The following is a 19,294-nucleotide window of genomic DNA, read 5'->3' on the forward strand; positions in this document are numbered from 1 at the left end:
GTCCAGGACTCTTTCTCCTACTCTATTCTGCCTCTCTGCCTACTTTTTTTTTTAAACAATTTACATGGTGCTTTACATGTATCATCTCCCTTGATCCTCGCAACAATCCTTTCAGGTCGATTCTCCCCATTTTACAGATGAGAAAACTACCACACAGTGTGTGAAATGTGTCGTTCTCATTGACCTAAGAAGGGGATTGAGAGTCTGACTTTTTCGTTTCCCTCCAGGGTTGAGCAGGTGACAGTGTGTGTTGGTCTGTGCATGTCTGTGACTTGGCTGAATCCTATCCCCGGGGCCGAGGTCTTGGCTCCCGTGAGTTTGAAAGGACTTCCTTGGATGAGTCTGCCACCTTAAGTGCTGAGGCTGTATCACAGGGTGGTTTCCATGTGCCCCCCAGAAGCTGCCCCAACCTGTGATTTTTTTTTTGCAGGCTACTAAAACAATTGGCAAATGTGCCCAAAACTGAGGTGTTTGCTTTTTTTTGGAAGGACTGTCATAGTTTAGGAATGTGAGAATGATGATATCTCTTTTAAAATGCACTGGACGGAGAGGTGGGATGGGTACAAACATTTCCCGCTCTCCTGAATTGTTCAGAACACTTCCCAGGTGATTGTTTCCCTCTTCCTCCAAGCATCCTTTTAGTGAATGGAGGAGGGCCCTCCTAAAATGTGGGTCATCTTGGAATTCATGAATCCGCTTATTCGTTAATATTCATGAATGAATTTATCATTCATTAGTACACACTGGTGCTGGTGTGCCAAAGGTCACCCGAGACCAGCTTTGGATGACCCCACGGGCGATTCATCTGTTTAGATGTCTCATCCCCCAGGAGAAGGTAAGCCCTCTGGAGGCAGGAACTCTTTTTGTTTTGTCTTTGTGTCGGGAAAGCGTGGCATGGTGTGTCCACTCCTTTACTATCCTGGCTGCCCTGAGTGTGGGAGTCAGCAGATGAGGCTCAGTCAGTTGAAGGAACTGGAGGATATTTAGCCTGGAAAAGACTGGGGGGGAACTGTGACAGCTCTGTGTGAAGTAGTTGAAGGAGTGCCGTGTGAAAGCGGGCTCAGATTGGCCCTGTAGCCCCAGAGGGCAGAACTGGGAACAAGACCTTACAGAGACAAGTTCCCGCTTGATGTCAGGAAAACCTCACTAAAAATGAAAGCTTGTCACACGTGTGGGAGGGGCTGCCTCTGGAAGGAGCAGATCCCCCCCACCCCACCGTAATAGTCTTTGAGCAAGGGCTCAGTGCCAACATGTCTAGTCTAAGGGAGATTCTTTTGGGGTGCAGGCATTTGCTGTGTGCTGAGAAATTCCTTCCAACTCTGAGATTCGGTGACTCAGTGAAAATTGATTTGTGACCATAATATACAGTTCTTTGATTTGTGACTCAGTCATTCTTTGTCTTGTTACTGGCTGCCCTTCGCCCTGCCAGGGAAATCAGAATTCTTTCATCTGTTCCCGTTTCTCTTTGCTGGGTAGCACCTGGCGTTTGTCTGGGACTGCCGTGTCTCAGCACACTCCCTGAGCTAATCCATGCCCCTTACAAAGGAGGTTTGACATTGAAGAGGCTGAACGGGACATCTAGTCCAAAGGCCCAGAGAGAAGAGAAGGCTTCCCCAAGGTCTCCCAGCCGATGGGAGGCCAGCTCCCTGGCCCCTGCAGCTGGGTGCCTCCCACTCACTACAGTTCTCCTTTTGGCCTCCTCAGCTGCAGTGTCCCGTGCCCTTTCTCCCTTCTGAGTGAACTGAGGATTTATAGCCCCTGGGTGCAGGAAGTATGAGTACCCTCTGAGTCAAGGATTACAAAGAGAAAAAACTGGATGTGATGAGCCATCTCCTGGAGCCTTCCCACAAGGAGCCAACCTCAGGGCATGGATCATAGCAGTCATAAAGCTGAGGTTGGGGGCTTTGAGGCAGCTAGTGGCTCAGGGGAGAGAGTGTTTGCCTGGAGTCAGGAAGACCCGAGTTCAAATTCAGCCTCAGACCCCATGCAAGTCAGTGAACTGCTGTTTGCCTCATCTCCTTAGCTGTAAAATGGGGATAAACAACAGTGCCTACCTCTCAGAGTTGTTGTGAGGAGCAAATGAGATAATATTTGTTAAAGTGCTTAGCACAAGGCTCATAGTAGGTGTTATTTAATATAAATGCTTATTCCCCCCACAGAAAAAAAAAAACATCTCAAGAAGCCTCGCATTTAAAAAGCAACTCATGAAAGGTCAACTGTAATCTCAGAACTTGTAACATGAGGCAGTGTATAAGGACAGGAGTTTTGAGTGACTGATGAGGGATTTTGAAAACCAGAATCTCACCGTGTTTCCAGCACTGATTCATTAGGCAGAACTCTCCCTAGAATGGAGAAGAGCAGTTTATCAGAGGCAGTGCAGTATAACAAAGGAAAATAAGTCTGGGTTTGGAAACAGGAGGCCTGGGTTCTAATCCTGCTTCTCACACTTAACTAGCCATGTGACTTTGGTCTCTGAGCCTCAGTTTCCTTATTTGTAGACTGGAGATGGTGCTACCTGCCCCCACCTACATCTCAAGCATTGGAGTGCAGAAAGCCCTTTAGAAACCTCAGAGAACTTGCTGTGTCAGTGTGAGTCACTTACTTCCGTTCTAGTGTTGTGCTCACTTTTGGTCTGATATCTGTGTGACCTTGGGTGAGTCCCTGGCCTCCTCTGTTCCTCACCTGCAGCATGAGGGAGGTGGACTGGATGGACCTGGGAGGTCCTTCTCTGCCCTGCATCTGTCATTCTCAACGACTTGGTCCACCAGGATGGCCTGTCCTGTGCAGGTGAGGAGTAGTTCTGTCAGCTGGCTTTCTTGTTGTAAGTGACTGAATTATATGTGAACCAATCTCTTATTCCTGTGGTTAGCAAATCATTATTCCTAAGCTGATAAAATGGAGTCTGTGAAGCTTCAGGGCCAAGGATCGGCCCCCGTGCTGTGATGTTCCCACTGAGGTGGAAGGCCCTGCCAGAGATAGCCTTTGGCTTTTTCCATGCTGCCACTCTGCCTCCTCGACGGGCCACCCAGTCGTGTTGCTTGAAGCATCCACCTTGGCCTGCATGCCATCATCTTCCAGGACCTCCCTGCAGAGGAGATTGGTCACCGCCCTTCCTCAGGGTCCTTCAGTTTGACCCAGAATCTGAGCCTGTTGGTGCCATGCTTTGTCTGCTGGTCTCCCCAAGAACATTCTCTTTTGATTTGGCTTCCAGCTCTTCTGTAAGTGACCAGATTTAGGGTGGGCTAGGGGCATCTAGGGGCAGGCTGATGTCCATGCAAGTTTAAAGCACCAGGCTTCATCATAGTGCGTGCCTCTCCCTCTGGCTCTAGTTTCCCTAAAAAGCTGGAGTGAATTCTCCTTGTTTTGTCTGGTCTTTTGAGCTTCTCTTTTGTCATGTCTGCGAGTTCAGCACTTTTAGATGACAGAATCTCAAGTTTAGTCTGTGCTTGGATGGGACTCCCCTGGGCAGCCTAGCCTACAGGTGGTGAGCTTGCAGCCTTTCCCTGCAGACCTCCTGAAAGGGATGGAGGGGGGTGCTGGAGGCAGCCTCAGTCCCCTCTGGGGCAGCTCCAGGTGCTGAGTGGAGAGTGGGCCAGGCCTGGAGTCAGAAAGACTCAAGTCTGTGTCCTGCCTCTGACCCAGGCTGGGGCGTCGTACTGCCAGGCAGCTCTTTAGAACTAGAAGGCTCCAGACAGCTACTGACTGCTGCATTAGTAGAGGAAATTGCCTAATCCAGTGTATTTTAAATTGAAAAGCAAAAAGAAAAAAAAACCCACTATGCACTGAATAACTAGAAGAAAATGAAGCTATTCTAGGTGGACCTTTCTCTAGTGAGTAGCCAAGAATCAAAAGGAGGATATGTTTGTGGGCTCTGATTAACAATATAAAATAATAATAATGACATTTATGTGGTGCTTTCAGGTTTGCAGAATGCTTTACAGTTCAGGAGCTGATCTTTTGCAAATTCAGTTTTATCAGCCTACCCAGCTTACTTGATTCACTAACCAAATTAACAAGACATTGACTTATCAGCCAGGATGAGAATTCTTTCTTTAGAAAGGGAGAGCCATTTAACCAGAGATCTACTTGGGGAGTCAGTGCTCTCTACAATGAAATCGGACGTTTCCGTCCAAAAAAAAAAGAAAGAAAGAAAAAGAAATCCATTTGACGAAGGGCATTGACTCTTAGTGCAGCAGAAAGAATAGTGGGCTTAAATCAGGCGATCTGCCTGGGTTTAAAGCCTGGTTCTGATGGACCTTTCATGCCTCCAGAAGCATGAAGGCTAGTTAGTGCAAATGCTTGACCTGGAAAGCTGCCAGGTAGTGAGTTTCCATCCCTTCCTTCCTCCCCTCCCTCCCCACCAGGGGCCACACATCTGGTGAGCTCCTCCTCACCATTTTATTGCTCCCACGGATGGCCTTCCCAGCTTAGCTTCCGTGTGTCCTGAGTGTCCATCCTCCCTCTCCCCTAATCCCAGGATGGGGTCCGTCTCCCTTCTGCCACTAGGGTTTGAAAGTACATTTGGGATTACTTTTTCACTTGTAATGGCCTCCCCATGTACGTCTCTAAAAGCGGCCAGCTGGAACACAAGCAGTATCCTGTTTCTCTTTGCTACAGATAAATCCGATGCAATGAGACTCCAGGTTATGTTTGCAGACTTATGTTACAGCAAACACCTAAGTGCTCCGGTGTTGCTGGCCCCTGAGAAATTTCCAGGAATTAGCCCCCAAGGAGCTTCAGTTATTCCTGCTGTGTTGGGTTTTGGTCATTCCCCCGCTGAAGCCTTCCTCCTTGTAACCCTGGTTCTCAAAGTCCATGCCAGATGCTGGTGGTTCCTGCCAAGCTGCGAAGGCTTTGAGTTTGGGCGTGGTGATGGGCAGCAGGTCCCAGAGCAGCCTCGCCAGGTTTGCCCTCAGGGGACAGAATTTTTTTTTTCCTTCAGCCTTAGCATCTCATAAATTGGTTTATTAAACACTGCCTAAGTGCAGCTGTCCAGGTGAACCACGAGGCATCTGTGGGGTGGAGCCTCCTCCTGTAATACAAGAGGCGGGCAGCATTCTCTCAGTCACTGTGTACAAGAGACTTTCTTTGGTCTTCCCTCCTGCTTGCTGCTGCCTGAAAATGCCAGATGTTTAGTTAGCCCCCTGACCAGATAAAGGTTGAAATCAGGCTGGTTCCTTTTGGCTGAGTGGAGCAGAGCGGGGGAAGGAGAAGGGCAAAAAAAGACTGGGAAACCTCCTTTGACCCACTTCAGAAGATCCAGACCTTTAAAGACTGTCCTGGCCTTGGACAAAAACAGTGTGCTGGGCTAATGGCCTGATTTTATTAACTAGATCTTATCACTCACCTGTGAGATAAGGACTGGCAATCCCCCCTTCACAGGGAACTTTTCCTCCTCTGGACCTGCCATCCCCTCCCCCACCTCCCTTTGTTTCCCATTTCATAACACCTGGGGAGTTACTGACCCAGAAAGTTAGCTGTTTAGGGAAGTAGGGAGTAGACCAGTGACTGAAGTCATGGAATGTCTACCCTGCCCCCAACCCTGAAAATCCTGGCCCTTTCCTCTTCTGGCCCAGCTGTTGCTGGTCCTCCCACCAGCCCAGGGTTTCAGAATTTCAGAGCTGGGAAGGTCCGCAGAGGTAGATGATCTCATTCAGGCCTCTCCTTTGTACAGCTGAGAAAACTGAGGCCCAGAGAAGCTGGAGACTTGCTCTAGGTCGGTGGCAGCACTCTGACCAAACCTCCAGGGCTGTGCTCATGCCCAGCCTCCTGATTGGGAATTCACTGAGAATCTCAAACGTTCTGGACTGGGGCTGTGTGCTGTTGATCAGACACTGTCCCCTCCTAGGCCCCCACCTGTCTGATTGGCACCCTTCTGCCATCCCACAAATGTGGAGGCCCCTTCAGCCTCAGACTATGAGCCCTTCTCTCCACGGTCTCTCCAGTTGGTGGTCTTAAGGATTCTTGTTGCCTCCCGGGCACATGACTCCAGAATCCTTTATCCATCCCCAGCCTTTCCCCTGAGCTCCCATCCCAACTTTCCAGCTGATTTCAAGAATCTTTACTTGGACTTCCTGTTGGCATCTCTAACTCACCACGAGACACTTAACTTGGTGATTTGCCCTTCTTCCTGTCTTCTCTTTACACCTTCCCAAAAAGTCTTACATACTTGGAGTCCTCTTTTTCTCATGTCCGGCACACGTTCACCCGATTGCCAAATCCAGTCTATGTTACCTCCCCTGACTGTCCTCTCCTTTGCAAGTCTGCAGCCACCCTAGTCCAGGCCCTTATCCCTAACAGCCTCCCACCTTGTCTTTCTGCTTCCTCTCTCCAGTCCTTCTTTCACACTGCTGATTTAATTTTTCACTCTGATCACGTCATTCCTCTACTCGCACATCTTCAGTGGCTCCCCATTGCCAACCAAATAAAGCATTCTGCCATTCATGGTCCTGCAGGGTCTAGCACCAGCCTGCATTTCCAGCCTTATCTCATACTGTTCCCATTCAAGAGCTCTGTATTCCAGCCAAACTGGAGTTCTTTGGGTTCCCTGTTCTCAGTCTGCCTTTTATTGCTGTTCCTTTGTTCATGTAATCTCCTGTGCCCTCATCTCTCTTTGCCGATGACCTTTCCTTCAATGCCCAGCCCAGCTACCAGCTCCTCTTTGAAGCCTTCCCTGACTGAGGTGAGAGTTATTTCCATTTTTCATGGTGGATGTGGAAATATGTTTTGCATGACTTCATATGTATGATGAGTGTCATGCTTCTTAATCTTCTCTATAATAGGTGAGGGAGAGAGATAATTCAGAACTGAAAATAACATTTTTAAAAAACTTATTTCCACATCGACCTTTTCCATTATATGTGTCTAGAGTTTCCTCTTCTCTCACATGCCCTTATATTGTATGGACCTTCCTCCAATCTGCTCCAGTTATAACCTCCTCACAAAAGTCTGTGCTGAGTGTTTCTTTTGGCCTCAGGACCGTGCCACAGAGATCTATTCTTTTTGTACTTTGGGGGATTTTTTTTTTGATTCACTCGGATTTCAGTTTGTTGATCCTTCCCTTATGTGTTTATCTTGCTCTACCTGGTACTATAGACCAAATTCTACTTGGCATTCTATTTGGTGGTTTGTGTATATCGGTTATTTCACTCTGTGGGAAGCCCTTCCCTGAGAGCACTGCGTCTCATCGTCTTTGGACTGTGGACAGCACCTGGCCCAAGGCTTTGTCTGTGATCAGGAAGAGCTTTAAATCTGTTTGTTAAATTTACTTAGGCTGGGGGTTGAGTTAGAGCTGAAGGGGGTAAAGGAGAGACTCCCCGAACTGGTGCGGGTAAACGTGAAGGAGAAGCCATCAGGAGTGGAATTTTCAGGTTTTTGAAAGAGAGGAGAATTCTGTTTCTTTGGATTTTAGTTCTCAGGTCCCAGTTCGTCATAATTAGTGCCTTTTTGGCCGGCTCAGAAGAAACCAATCATTTTGAATGACATGCATTTTTGCTTACAAGGATAAATTACAATAGAATAGGATTCTGCTCAAAAGATTAAGTGATGAAAAAAATGGGTGAAGCATTCAAGGCTATAATTCATCTTGTAGGTTGTCTGGAAAGATGGTGTTCAATGTGCCCAAGGATTAGTTCTGTCTTACTTTGTAGAAAAGCTGGCCTGGGAGAACTGATGTCTTGCACTGGATTTCTGTTGCAGCCAGCCCTCCTCGCCTTGTGTCTGTGGATGAACTCATGGAGACTGTCAAAGGAGTCACCAATATGGCGTTGGCCCATGAGATTGTAGTCAATGGGGATTTCCAGATAAAGCCCACAGAGCTGCCAGAAGAGAGGTAAAGAAGTTATGGAGTTGTGGGTTTGGTGGTTGTTGGGTTTTAATCAAAAGCACTGCCGTTTCTTCCATTTCTATAGAGATCATTTATATTATATTTAATTATATTAAATATTCTATTTCTGTGTTATATGTGAATATTATATTTATGTCCATTTGTAACATACATCCTTTTCTTTTGCCTCTTTGGTTTCATGTGTGTGAGAGAGATGATTTGCTTTGTTCTTGTCTTACTAAAACATTTCTAAATTAGGGTTCATTGGAATTCGAAAGTGGTTCTGGGAAATAGCCCTTCCTTCTACATACCCCTACACGTGTATCCTGCCTGTGACCTATCCTGGCTGTACGACCATGAACCACTCAGTGTTTTCAACGGCTCTGTTAGACTATTGAGACATAGAAATATGGCTGATCTACATTGATAAAGGGGACTTTCTCATCAGGGAATTCTCTATCCCAGTGAAATCACAGGTCCATTCCCTATGTCTGTGTAGGATGTCAGTGTGTGTATGTGTGTGTGTGTATGTGTGTGTGTGTGTGTGTGTAAGAGAGAAAGAGAGAGAGAGAGAGAGAGAGAGAGAGAGAGAGAGAGAGAGAGAGAGAGAGAGAGAGAGAGAGAGGGCTCAATTACTAATGTCGTTCATTATCCTTTTCTTTGTTCTTTAGGCAAAGACACTTAAGTGCCAGCTTGTGCCTTCATTAGAGAGATATTAGTTAATAAAATAAAATGTATTTGAATTTCACATATCTCACATTTCTTTCCAAGGAGCCCACCCTTAGCTAGCTCCTTCACATGCCAACACAGGGTGAAGGCACAGAACATTAAACAAATTAACATTTAACTTTTTGAGTGAAAATTTAAAAAGAAGAGTAAATCATGAACTTACAAGTTAAGTGCCCTACAGCTGAAAGTCTTTGGACCTCAGGCTATCCTCAGCCCCATGTCTTGAGACAGTTTGTGCTCTGGGGCCCAGATCCCAGAATGGAGAATCAGAATGTCTGTACAGAACCTTATTGTGCTGGGTAGCTCTGTGCTGCTCCCTGGACCAGCAGCTATTGCTGAGCTCTTTGAAGGCTTGTCCTTCTCCAGTGTTGTAGGCTTCAATACTTCAGGGGAATTGTGGCCTCCTCCTTGTTGGTGCTTCCTTCAGTGGTCTAGCCTGGGGCATGAGGCCCAAGGCCTGCATGTGATCCACCACAGTCCCGAGTGCATCCCAATCAGATTAAAATGTAGTTGAGAAGTATTTAACAATAAATAAAAATGCCACAAAACACAGATAATGTTATTACATGATTTTCTAAGTCAATAAGCAGCTAGCAGGCATGCTACTTCGGTTTAGTGGCACTGATTCTAATTGAGTTTGCCCTGCTGGCCTGGAGCACAGCTCATCACCTCCATCTTATCCTGGGGGATTCTTGACCGTGCCCTCTGTCAAAGTCACCTGATGCCTGGAAGATTTCTTCTGGATCTGGTGCAGCGCTCGGGCTGACCACCACCCTGGATGCTTGGCTGGCTGGCCTCCTTTTTTGGATCTTGCATTTCCAGGGTGGTGTCATTGATACCACTTCTGGTATGCTGGTCATCGTTGTTTAAATTCACTTGGCTTCCTGCCATTTTTTTTTTTTGGATTGCCTGTAATAGAGATTATTCTATATTGAGATGTTCTATGATTTACATTATATGGCACACCAGGAAGAATATCATTCTTAAAAGATTCATTTTGTGTCCAGGAGCACTTGTGATCCTTGAAAGCACTGAATGGTTTCCAAAGTGCTACATCGCTATCCCTCTTCCCCTTATTCAGTCCTGAGTGCCATGCATTGTCCATCTCCAGTGTCTTTCCTAGATAGGTAAATAAATGAGGGTGTAACTCAATGGGCTGCGTATCCCAGGTAGCTTTTATCTATTTTGTTTTTTCCTATGTGGAGTGTTAGTATTTGCTGGATTAAGTATTTATTGGCTGAGCAGTTTCTGTCCTCTTTTGGTCTCCTGGCATCACTTGTTTTATGTGAGCTAAACTTTGTTAGTTTGGTCTCTTTTGGGTGGTCATGGATCTCATCAAGGAGCCCTGGTACTCTTCTGGGGTTTGCATTCCATAAAATCTCCCCCACAAATAGGAATGTTTAGAACCTCCCCCCTCCCCCATCCATAGAAATAGATTCTGAGAGGGCATGTCACATGGTGGTGGAGCTCACATCCATCACCCTGTTTCATGCCTTGCTCAGTGACCTTGCTCAGTGCAGGGTAGACACCTTGTAAGAGGGGATCCTATGAGGCAGAATTTTGCTCTAAATCTATGAACCTTTGAACATACTGAGTCCAGTGCCTTTTTCCATAATCAAGAGCGAGTAAACACATTGAGCTCTTGTGTTAAGCCTAAGGATAGAATCTGCCATAGAAGAGAAGTTGTGAAGGGACGTCTGGTCTCTGCTCACATTTCCATCAGATCTACCCTTGTTGTGTTTAATAAAGACTGATAGAGGAAGTAGCCATGTGGGTTAGTAGTTTGTGATTTCCTCTCGATCACCATTTTTGGAGTACTCACATGAAGCTGTCATGTTCTCCACAGGCTCAGTGTCTTCCCCCCATTCATAGTTTTCAAATCCTTCAGTGCTTTCAAAATTGTGTCACTTCCAGGATGGTGTTTGTGTTTACTTGGTCTGATACTCCTGCTGTTGGAGTCTCTTTCTTCATCATTGGTCATCTTTAGCAGCACGTTGGGGGCTGAGGTGGTAAGTGCCTGCCTCGCACAGAGCCTGGGGCTGTACTAGGCTTCAGTAAGCACTCTTGTTGATTGATTCCCATCCAGATATTATTACACTGTTTCAATGATGAAAACAGTCTGTCATAGAAATGCGAACAGATAGGCTCCATTTTTGTCTGCGTGCCCTCATTGAAGTTCAATCTATAAATGCTCTTTTGTGTGTGGCTTGGTTGGGACTCATTCCAATTTTGTGAGGCTTCATTTCCCTTACGCTGTGCTTCGATACTTTGGGGGACAATACTCCTTGTAATCTTATGCCTCTATAAACTTTTAAAAATGCATCTATATTTTAAACCAACATTGTCTAGGCTGCTGTGTCTCTCCTTAACAGAGAGCTCAAGTGTATCCTAGCTGAGATGCTTTCTGTCCTCTTTGGTTTTCTAGTGAATTGTTTTTGTGTAATAATTGTTTTTATGTAAGCTAAACTTTCTGCAGGGAATGATATTCGTCTGTATCTTTTCCTTTATCCACTTCTCATCTGGGGACCATCAGTAACTTCTTTGAATAGGTCAGGTTAGAACAGCTGTAATTGTACACAGCATTCTCCTATCTTAATTCCTGTCTACTAAAGTGTGTGGATTTTGACCTTTGCTTTGATGAGATGAGGAGTGCCTGCAGTCAGCTGATCCTGAAATGACTTACACATTGTTAACCCATCATTTCCTATCAAAATAGAGCCAGATTGTTGTTGTTGTGCTGTTTCATGCTCACTTTCCATCTCTTCTGCAAGACAGTAGTCATGATGTGGAGGGGTGAAGCTTCTGGGTAGCCTACAAGTCTTCAGCCTCTTTTGTTTCTTAATCTTGAGCCATAATTTCCAGATTATTTTGCCATTCTCCCCTGTGCTGGTCCTCTAGCCTGAATCCTTCCCAACTTGGTAAGACAAGAATTCAGGGTCACATCCATGATAAAGCATCAGAGAAGATTGTTACCAGAGGACAGAGAAAATGATCTCTGTCACTGGTCTAGCTATGCCTGGAATTGGCCTGTTTTATCCTGAACTTGTTCAGTTTTTCCCACTTTCATATTTGATAACTAATAAAGTATTTAGCTCTCTGAGTTTACTAATTACTTATATTCAGAGTTCTTGAAACCCAAATGATTCCTTGTTCTTGAGCCTGTAGTTTGGAGTTCAGAGTTTTACACTTTTTTATTTGCTTACAGCTTGGAGAAGAGGGTCAGGGAGATTGTCCATAAAGCCTTCTGGGATTGCTTGAGTGTCCAGCTAAGCGAAGACCCACCGACTTATGACCATGCCATCAAGCTTGTTGGGGAGATCAGAGAGGTAAGGAGGAAGAGAAGTTCATCCACAGCTCATCACATTTCAGATGTGATGTTTTCCCACTGGGTTAACCCTCTCTGAATCCCTGGACTAAAGGTTTTATTATGCCCATTTTATAGCTAAAAAGACAAAAGGATCATGATGACGGTTTTCTCCACTGCATCCTGCTGCCATGGTGGTCTCAGGGCCTGCAGTGATAGAAATGTTTGCCAAAGCCATCACTGTGACCGCAAACTAAGAGAAGCGTTACTGCAAAAGTAACTGAAATTCAGTCATTTTATTTTATTACTTTATTGTGGTTATTTATAGTTTCGGTAATTTCCAGTGCATCTTAGCAATACAGCAAGATTAAACACTTCTTCAAATCCTGGCTTTGGGATGATTGAGAGAAGAGGTGGGGAAGAATTATACTCTACTTTTCAATCACAGTCACCAAGAAAAGAAGAACATTTTTTTATTACAGAATCACAGTGTAAGAAGGGATCCCAAAGGTTATTTAGGTCCCACCTTCTTATAATATAGATCGAAGGAACCTAGGTTTAAGAGCTGAAGATTTAATCCAATTCCTCCATTTTACAAATGTGGAAACTGAGGCCCAGAGAGGTTGTGATTTGGCCAAGATTATGTCTCTAACAGGTGGTGGAGGCAAGATTGAAACTTGGTGTTCCCTGCCTCCAAGTCTAGTGACCCTTCTGTGCTGGCTGGAGTCTTTAAAGTTAAGCAGATGAAATCCAATCCCTTCTGTTTCTCCCTAAAGTGGTTTGTCCATTCCTGCGTGGAATCAGAGATGAAACAGCAAAGCGTTTCCCAGTCTGGCTCTCTGTTAGTCATTATGTGGATCATGGTGGAATTCCTCTGTAGGTCCACAGCCAGTGCGCTGTCTGAGAAATGCTGATTAAGTTTTACTCTGCTTTCTTTTAGACCCTCTTATCTTTCTTGCTGCCTGGTCACAGTAGATTGAGAAACCAGATCAGAGAAGTCCTCGACCTGGACCTGATAAAGCAGGAGGCGGAGAATGGAGCCCTGGACATTTCCAGGCTGGCTGAATTCATCATTGGGATGATGGGAACGCTCTGTGCCCCAGCTAGAGATGAGGAGATTAAGAAACTGAAGGACATTAAGGAAATAGTTCCCCTTTTCAGGTACAAAAATCGCCTTAAATGGGAAGGTGTTTGTGAACTATGGATCCTGTCTTTGGAGCTAGACTTGGAGATGGGGAAAAGGAGTCCTCTTTCCTCTTGTAGAATGGGTATGCCAGAAAATGCCCTCTGTGCCCTCTGGGGGAGCTGTCTAATCACTTCCCGCCTCCTCAAGCAGAATGAAAGCTCCTTGAGGGCAGGAATTATTTTTGCATTTTGTCCATGTATTCCCAGAGCCTAGCACAGAGTTTTGCTTACAATAAGTGCTTAATAATTGCCCATCCCCAAATTGGGCTGAGCTGATGAAGTCATTCTGTAAGGCTTTTTGCTCCCCCTGACTGTTCATTTTTGAATACTAACCTCTGCTCACTTCCTATTTATTTCCAACCTGCTCTTTGGCCATCATAAAAAAAGAATCCTATCCCTCCATCTGTCAAGAGAGGTACCAGTCCGTGAGTATCAGTCCCTCCACCATGAGATTTGGGACCTTAACCATGTGGGTGGAGATTTGAATCCATACCTTCTCATCCTATACCAAGGACAGGGAGAGAATATAATTTCTAAAAGTGTTTTTTGTGATTTAAGTTGACAACAATAACTATATAGGTAGCAAAAACGAGACCACATTTATGTATACTTTAAAGTTTGTGGAGGGCGTTACATATATTTATCTCATTTGAGCCTCTCCACAACCCTGTAAAATGGGTCTTAAAAGTCTTACCACACCTATTGAACCTATGAGGATGCTGAGGTTAAGTGAAGTGAGTTCCCCCGGGGTCACACAGCTCATGTGATAAATTTGGAGCCTTTTCTCCCTGACTGACTCAAAATTGATCACCGTCCTCAATGAACGCCTTCTCAAAGGAAGCCATTTTAAAATGGTGAGGTCTCTAGGCAAGGAAGGAATTTCCCAGTGGAGATTCCCCTGGAGAAAATTCAGATCAGTGTCTGGTTCCTTGTAAGTGGGCTATGGGAACGTTCTGGCAGGAACGTCTCAGTGATAACAAGAGTTTACATTCTAAGTGGCTTTGGGGTTTCCAAAACAACCCCGTGAAGTAGGTGAGAGAGTTGTAGAGCTGTTATTTAAGAGCCCCATTTTCCAGTTGAAGAAAATGAGGCTTAGGGGGGTTAATTGATTTGCCTACCAGGGTCATATGACTTACAAGGATCAGGGACAGGATTTGGACCTAGGGTTCTCCTGATTGCCCAGATACGAGTTATGATGATGGTGTGTTACAACACAGGTGTCTGTTTACATTCTGATGAAAACCTTGAAGTGGTGACCTGCCAATTCCAAAGATAAATGGTTTCTTTGTAGAACATTAAACATTTGTGCCAGTCCCATAGGAAACCCTCCCCCATCTCCCCCCAGCCGGAGCTGGAGCCCAAGAGCCAGCTTCAGCTAGCTTCGGCAAGGGCATCGAAGGCATGCCTGGTCCAGAGGCGTTTGGCTTCTTTCCACGTCCACCAGGAGAGCATTGGGCCCTGGCCTGGTTCAGAAACTCAGGACGCGATTGGTCAGTGCCCTCAAGGCCTCCTCAGCCATGCCTAGTGTAGAGAAAGAAACAAGTCGAGGGCCTGAGTGTTTGCTTTTCATCTCGGGCACTTTAGAGGGCAGGGAGAGAATATTATTTCTACAACATCATATCTGTCCCTGTAACTCTGTAGTATGGGAGGGAGAGTCTGTTAATGTGTCATCACATCTAGTATAATCATAATCACAGGACTTGATGGTTCTTAAGAAGATGTTTATTGCACTCCCTTCCCCTGGGCAGGGCAGGGCCTAAATTGGCATACCAACACCACCTCATGTTCCCGAGTTGCTTGATTGGTACTTCAAGTCCTCCGGGATTGGAGCTGGCCAGGCTTCAGAGGTCATCCAGCCCCTCTGTCCCAGTTTTCAGATGAGGAAGGTCCTTTGGGAACCTGTCCAGAGTCATGATGGCGCCCGCCATCCATCCTCAAGGCTTACGAAATGTTCTCAGAACCAATAAAAATTAGTTGTGGATAATTATGGTGGGAGCTTCTTCATAGGGGTGTTGCTGTATGGCCTATGTCCCAGCCAGAGTTGAGGCTTGGAGCCAGCCTGTCTCTGATTTCAGCATCGCCTTAAAGATTCTCTGCTCCCTCTCCCTCAGGAGTAGGGCTGGAAACAGCTGTGTGTGGAGCGTCTTTCTGACCGATGTAAACGGAGCCTGTGCTGTTCACCACGTCCTTGGGACGTGCGAGGCCCTGCAGACAAGTACAAGCACAAAGATGCTTTTTTTCTTCCCCTTCATCCCTTGCTGTCCCTTTGCAGTTGGTCTGAAGGGCACTTATCCCTTTGAGCAGTTACAGATTCCTGCCTGGGTCTAGGAAAACATGTTTCGAAAGGGGATGGGATCATAGACTTTAATGGCAAACAAGGCTTTAGACAGGGGTTCTTTACGTAGGCTCCAGAAGCCCTTTTTTAAAAAAAAATGTTGATAATTGTATTTCAGGATAATTGGTTTATTTTGTAGTCTTATGTGTTTTATGTATTTAAAAGCATTATTCTGAGAACGGTTCCATGAGCTTCTCTAGACAACCCAAGGCCCATAGGTCCACCTGTAACCCAGAAAAGGTGGAGAATCCCATGCCTTAGAGACTGCCTGGGCATTTTACCAATTTGGAACCTGTGTCCCAGAGAAGGGAAGGGATTTGTCCAAGGCCTTGCAGGGGGGTGTAACTATAGCAGGACCTGGGTCTCAAACCCAGGTCCCCAGGCTGTGCTCCTTCTCTTTCGCTGTCTGGGTCTAACCACCCCCCTGAGACCCCCGATAGGTGATAAATGAGCTGCCATTCCTGAAGGCACCTTCTCCAAGGTGTTTAAAGACTGAAGGGCTTCTGTCTTTAACTGCCACCGTTTGGGACATCTTCATGCTTTAAAATGAAACAACCAGGCTGTGAATGTCACGAAGAATTGAGAGAACCATGAGAAGGTTTTTATTCGTTGCTACAGAGCCAGAAAGCACACCAGAAGTGTACTAAACGACCCTCACAATTGAAATGAAAAGCTCCCTCCAAAGAAGCTATATTTGGAGGAATCAAAAAGCTGGGGAGGCCCACAGTCACCGGGCTGCCCTCAGACATTTTTTGCTCTATTGTTCCTTTGTCGAAGGAAGTGTTTGATCTGGGGCTGGGAGGGGAGAGGTTCCCCCTAGAAATGGCTGTGAGGATCCGACAGACACAGCAGCAGAGGCGGGCAGCTAGGGGCCCACGGTCAGGCCTGTCTGCTTGTCATGTGGGCGTAGCACTAAAAAGTCTTTTCCTTCTGCCTTGCAGGGCAATGTTTTCCGTGCTAGACCTAATGAAGGTAGACATGGCTAACTTTGCTGTCAGTAGCATTAGGCCGCATCTCATGCACCAGTCAGTTGAATATGAAAGGAAGAAGTTTCAAGAATTTTTCGAGAAGCAACCAAGTACGTTTCAGCTTTCCGTGATGTTCTTGTGCTTTCTCGATCTTGGTTGCAGTCCTCTTCCCTCCCCTCTCCCCTTGACCAGCTCTCCTTTTCGCTTGGCCCTTGGACCCTTCCCAGGCAGGCTGCAGCCCCCTCCGTCTCCCAAGTCCCCGACTTCCTTAAAGGTTCAGCTCATGCCACGTGTAAGAGGAAGCCTCCCCGGACCCCTCAGCCTCTGCACCTTCAATGTTTTTTATACCTGACTCTTTATGTACATGCTGTAGACCTGTAGAGTTGTGCGCCCTGAGGGTTGGGACTGTTTTTAGTCTTTCCATCCATGATTCCTAAGCAAGAGGGTCAGTGGGGCCATGAACCTTTGAAATAGAAGTGTGTGTGTCTCTCTCTTCCCCACTGCTAGACTATATGCCCCTTGAGGAGAGGGAATCTTGTTTTTTTCTGTTTTCTACTAGTGCCTTGCATAGGGCATTGTATGCAGCAGGCACTCAGCGCATGTTTATGAAATGAAATTGGAAAAAATTTTGGGTATGCTAAAAAAGTGTCAGACCTCCCCCAAATGCCAGCCTAGATGTGGTAGTTGAAGACCTTTCTGCTTTTTTGTCTGGTTGGTTTTTTTCTTACTCTCAGAATAGACCATAAACGCGTTTTAAAACATTTGTTTGAATTGTCTTGGGCAGAGATAGTTGTAGCAGCCACAGCCATCCAATCCAACAAACAGTTATTAAATGCCTACTGTGTGCAAGGTAATGGGGTTAAAAGCGAAAATGAAATCATTCCAGCCCTCAGGGAGCATTCGTTCTATTTTCAGGATGTATATGCACACAGATGAATAAATAAAGAATGTTTACAAAGTCATACCGTGAAGGAAAGAGCAGAATCCAGAAAGACTTCCTGTAGGAGGTAGCCCCTGAGCCGTGCTTCGAGGGAAGGTAGGGATTTTAAGGTGGATGAGGGAGTATGTTCTAGCCATGGAATGCCCCCTGTGCAGAGGTGGGAAATGAAACGTCCCAGGACCGCAGATGTAGAGCTTGAAGGTACCTTGGAGATCACCTAGTCGAGCCCCTTCCTTTGACAGATGAGGAAACAGAGGCAAGACAGGGGAGGAGACTTGCCCACGGTCCCACAGGTACCAGACAGCCCCCCTGACTCAACGCCCCAATCCAGCATCCTTTCCACTACAGCTTGATGGAAACAGAGAGTGTGTGAAGGGGAAAGTAGAAAAGGTGGCTGAGAGTAGCATTTCAGCCTAGAGCAGCCGGTCAGCCGAGGCACATGGCCATTCCTAGAGTTTTGTCTGTTCATTGTTGCTGGGAGGGCATTTGCCTTTCTTCCAAGGGAGCCTCCCTCTGGTCTCCCGCCTGCCCTGAGAGGAGGGGACTAAAAGACTGCCTTTGCATGCAACACATTCCCCAGAGACATCCCCCCTAACTCTGTCTTCTCCTTCACAGATGCCCTTGACTTTGTCACCCAGTGGCTAGAAGAGGCCTCGGAAGACCTCATTAATCAGAGGAACAAAAATTCCCTGATGGCTGGGGAGGGTGCTCGGGGCCCTGAGGAGATGGCCGCACCATGCTTTCTGACCGTTCAGAACCATGCCTACATGAAGCTTCTGAAGTGGGACCATCTGCACCGACCCTTCCCCGAAGTACGTCCCAGGGAGGGGGGCAGCTCACTCTGCCTGGCCTCTGTTTCTGTCTGTCCCATTGAACAGCCTGCCCCCTGGTTTCCAGCCACGGGCATCCCCTTGGTGAGGCTTTTGGGACAAACGGTATTATTTCAAGAAGATTCCCCTACTTGCCACTGTTGACTTTTTTATTAGTGAGGGATTACCTGTTTGCCAGGCAAATACCTGTTATCTAGAAAATGCATTGTTTGTTTAGAGTGAATTCAAAGCCTTCTTCTTTCCAGGGTTAGCCCCTGCTGGTCTTCTGAATGTCCGCTAGTCCTATGTTTTAAATGCTGTGAGGAGCTTTTGGAAAGCCCTGGGAACTTGAGTTTTCCACTCTTGTCTTTAAATTCCTAAGCCAGTGAGGCCCATGGGAGAGAGCCTGAAGAAAAGAGGGAGGCTGGCCTCCCATGTGGAAGTCCCTGGAAGGATACAGAGGTGGAAGTGGAGTGGGTCCTGGGAAGAGCTCTAGGCTCTCGCATCTCAGGCTGAACCCACCTGTGACAGATGGGAGGGTCTGCTTTAGGGAAAGAGGGCTGTTTTCCTCTCCAAGGTAATCACAATTTACCGTGAAGACAAATACCACTTCCAGGATGCCGAAAAGCCGAGGGTATTATCTTTCAATAAGGTTAAAACCAAGAGACAGAGAAGAGCCGCCCCCTCCTCCCCCCGATTTAAACATCTCACTGGACCTTTCAAGAGCAGGGGCTCCTGCCCTCTGAATGTGGGTCTTAGCTTCTTAAACGTAATGGGGAAGAGTTCGGGCGCCATCTTGGAGCTGCAGGGACCGTAGAGTCTTTGGGGTGTTTGGGAACATCAGAGCTGGAAGGAACCTTAAAACACAGGGTGTCAGAGCCGGAAGGGGGCCTCATCCAGCCTTCTGATTACAAAGGAGGAAATGGACCGCCGAGGTTAAGAGGCGTGTCTGTTTCATCTTAAGTAGCGGTCAGGAGCAGCATTGAGAACTGACTTGGAGACCTGTCCAGCCTTTCCACTGCCCCGCCCAGTACGCAGTCTGTGGCTTCTATCTTTGTGACCTCTCTCTGACCCTGCCACCCTCATGTAGGCCCTCCTCCCCTCCCGCCCGGATCATTGCCATAGCCTGCTGGGATGTCTGCCTGCTCCCACTGCAGTCCGGCCTGATCATACAGTGGCTCCTCCTTGTCTCCAGGATC

At 46.6% G+C, this 19,294-nt stretch overlaps 1 protein-coding gene across 2 annotated transcripts in view; it reads left to right on the forward strand.

Annotated features, from left to right (window-relative positions):
• Positions 1–19,294, forward strand: part of TCP11L1 (t-complex 11 like 1) — a 41,146-nt gene that overhangs the window by 9,133 nt on the left and 12,719 nt on the right. For both annotated transcript variants that reach the window (XM_078148702.1, XM_020963925.2), the window contains exons 3-7: positions 7,699–7,831; positions 11,760–11,880; positions 12,799–13,019; positions 16,320–16,456; positions 17,902–18,098. In XM_078148702.1, coding sequence (XP_078004828.1) covers positions 7,699–7,831; positions 11,760–11,880; positions 12,799–13,019; positions 16,320–16,456; positions 17,902–18,098 — 809 coding nt within the window. The remainder of the gene's footprint in view (positions 1–7,698; positions 7,832–11,759; positions 11,881–12,798; positions 13,020–16,319; positions 16,457–17,901; positions 18,099–19,294) is intronic.

This window comes from Phascolarctos cinereus, unplaced genomic scaffold (genome assembly GCF_003287225.1).
Source record: "Phascolarctos cinereus isolate Bilbo 61053 unplaced genomic scaffold, phaCin_HiC Scaffold_9;HRSCAF=440, whole genome shotgun sequence".
Taxonomy (NCBI): domain Eukaryota; kingdom Metazoa; phylum Chordata; class Mammalia; order Diprotodontia; family Phascolarctidae; genus Phascolarctos; species Phascolarctos cinereus.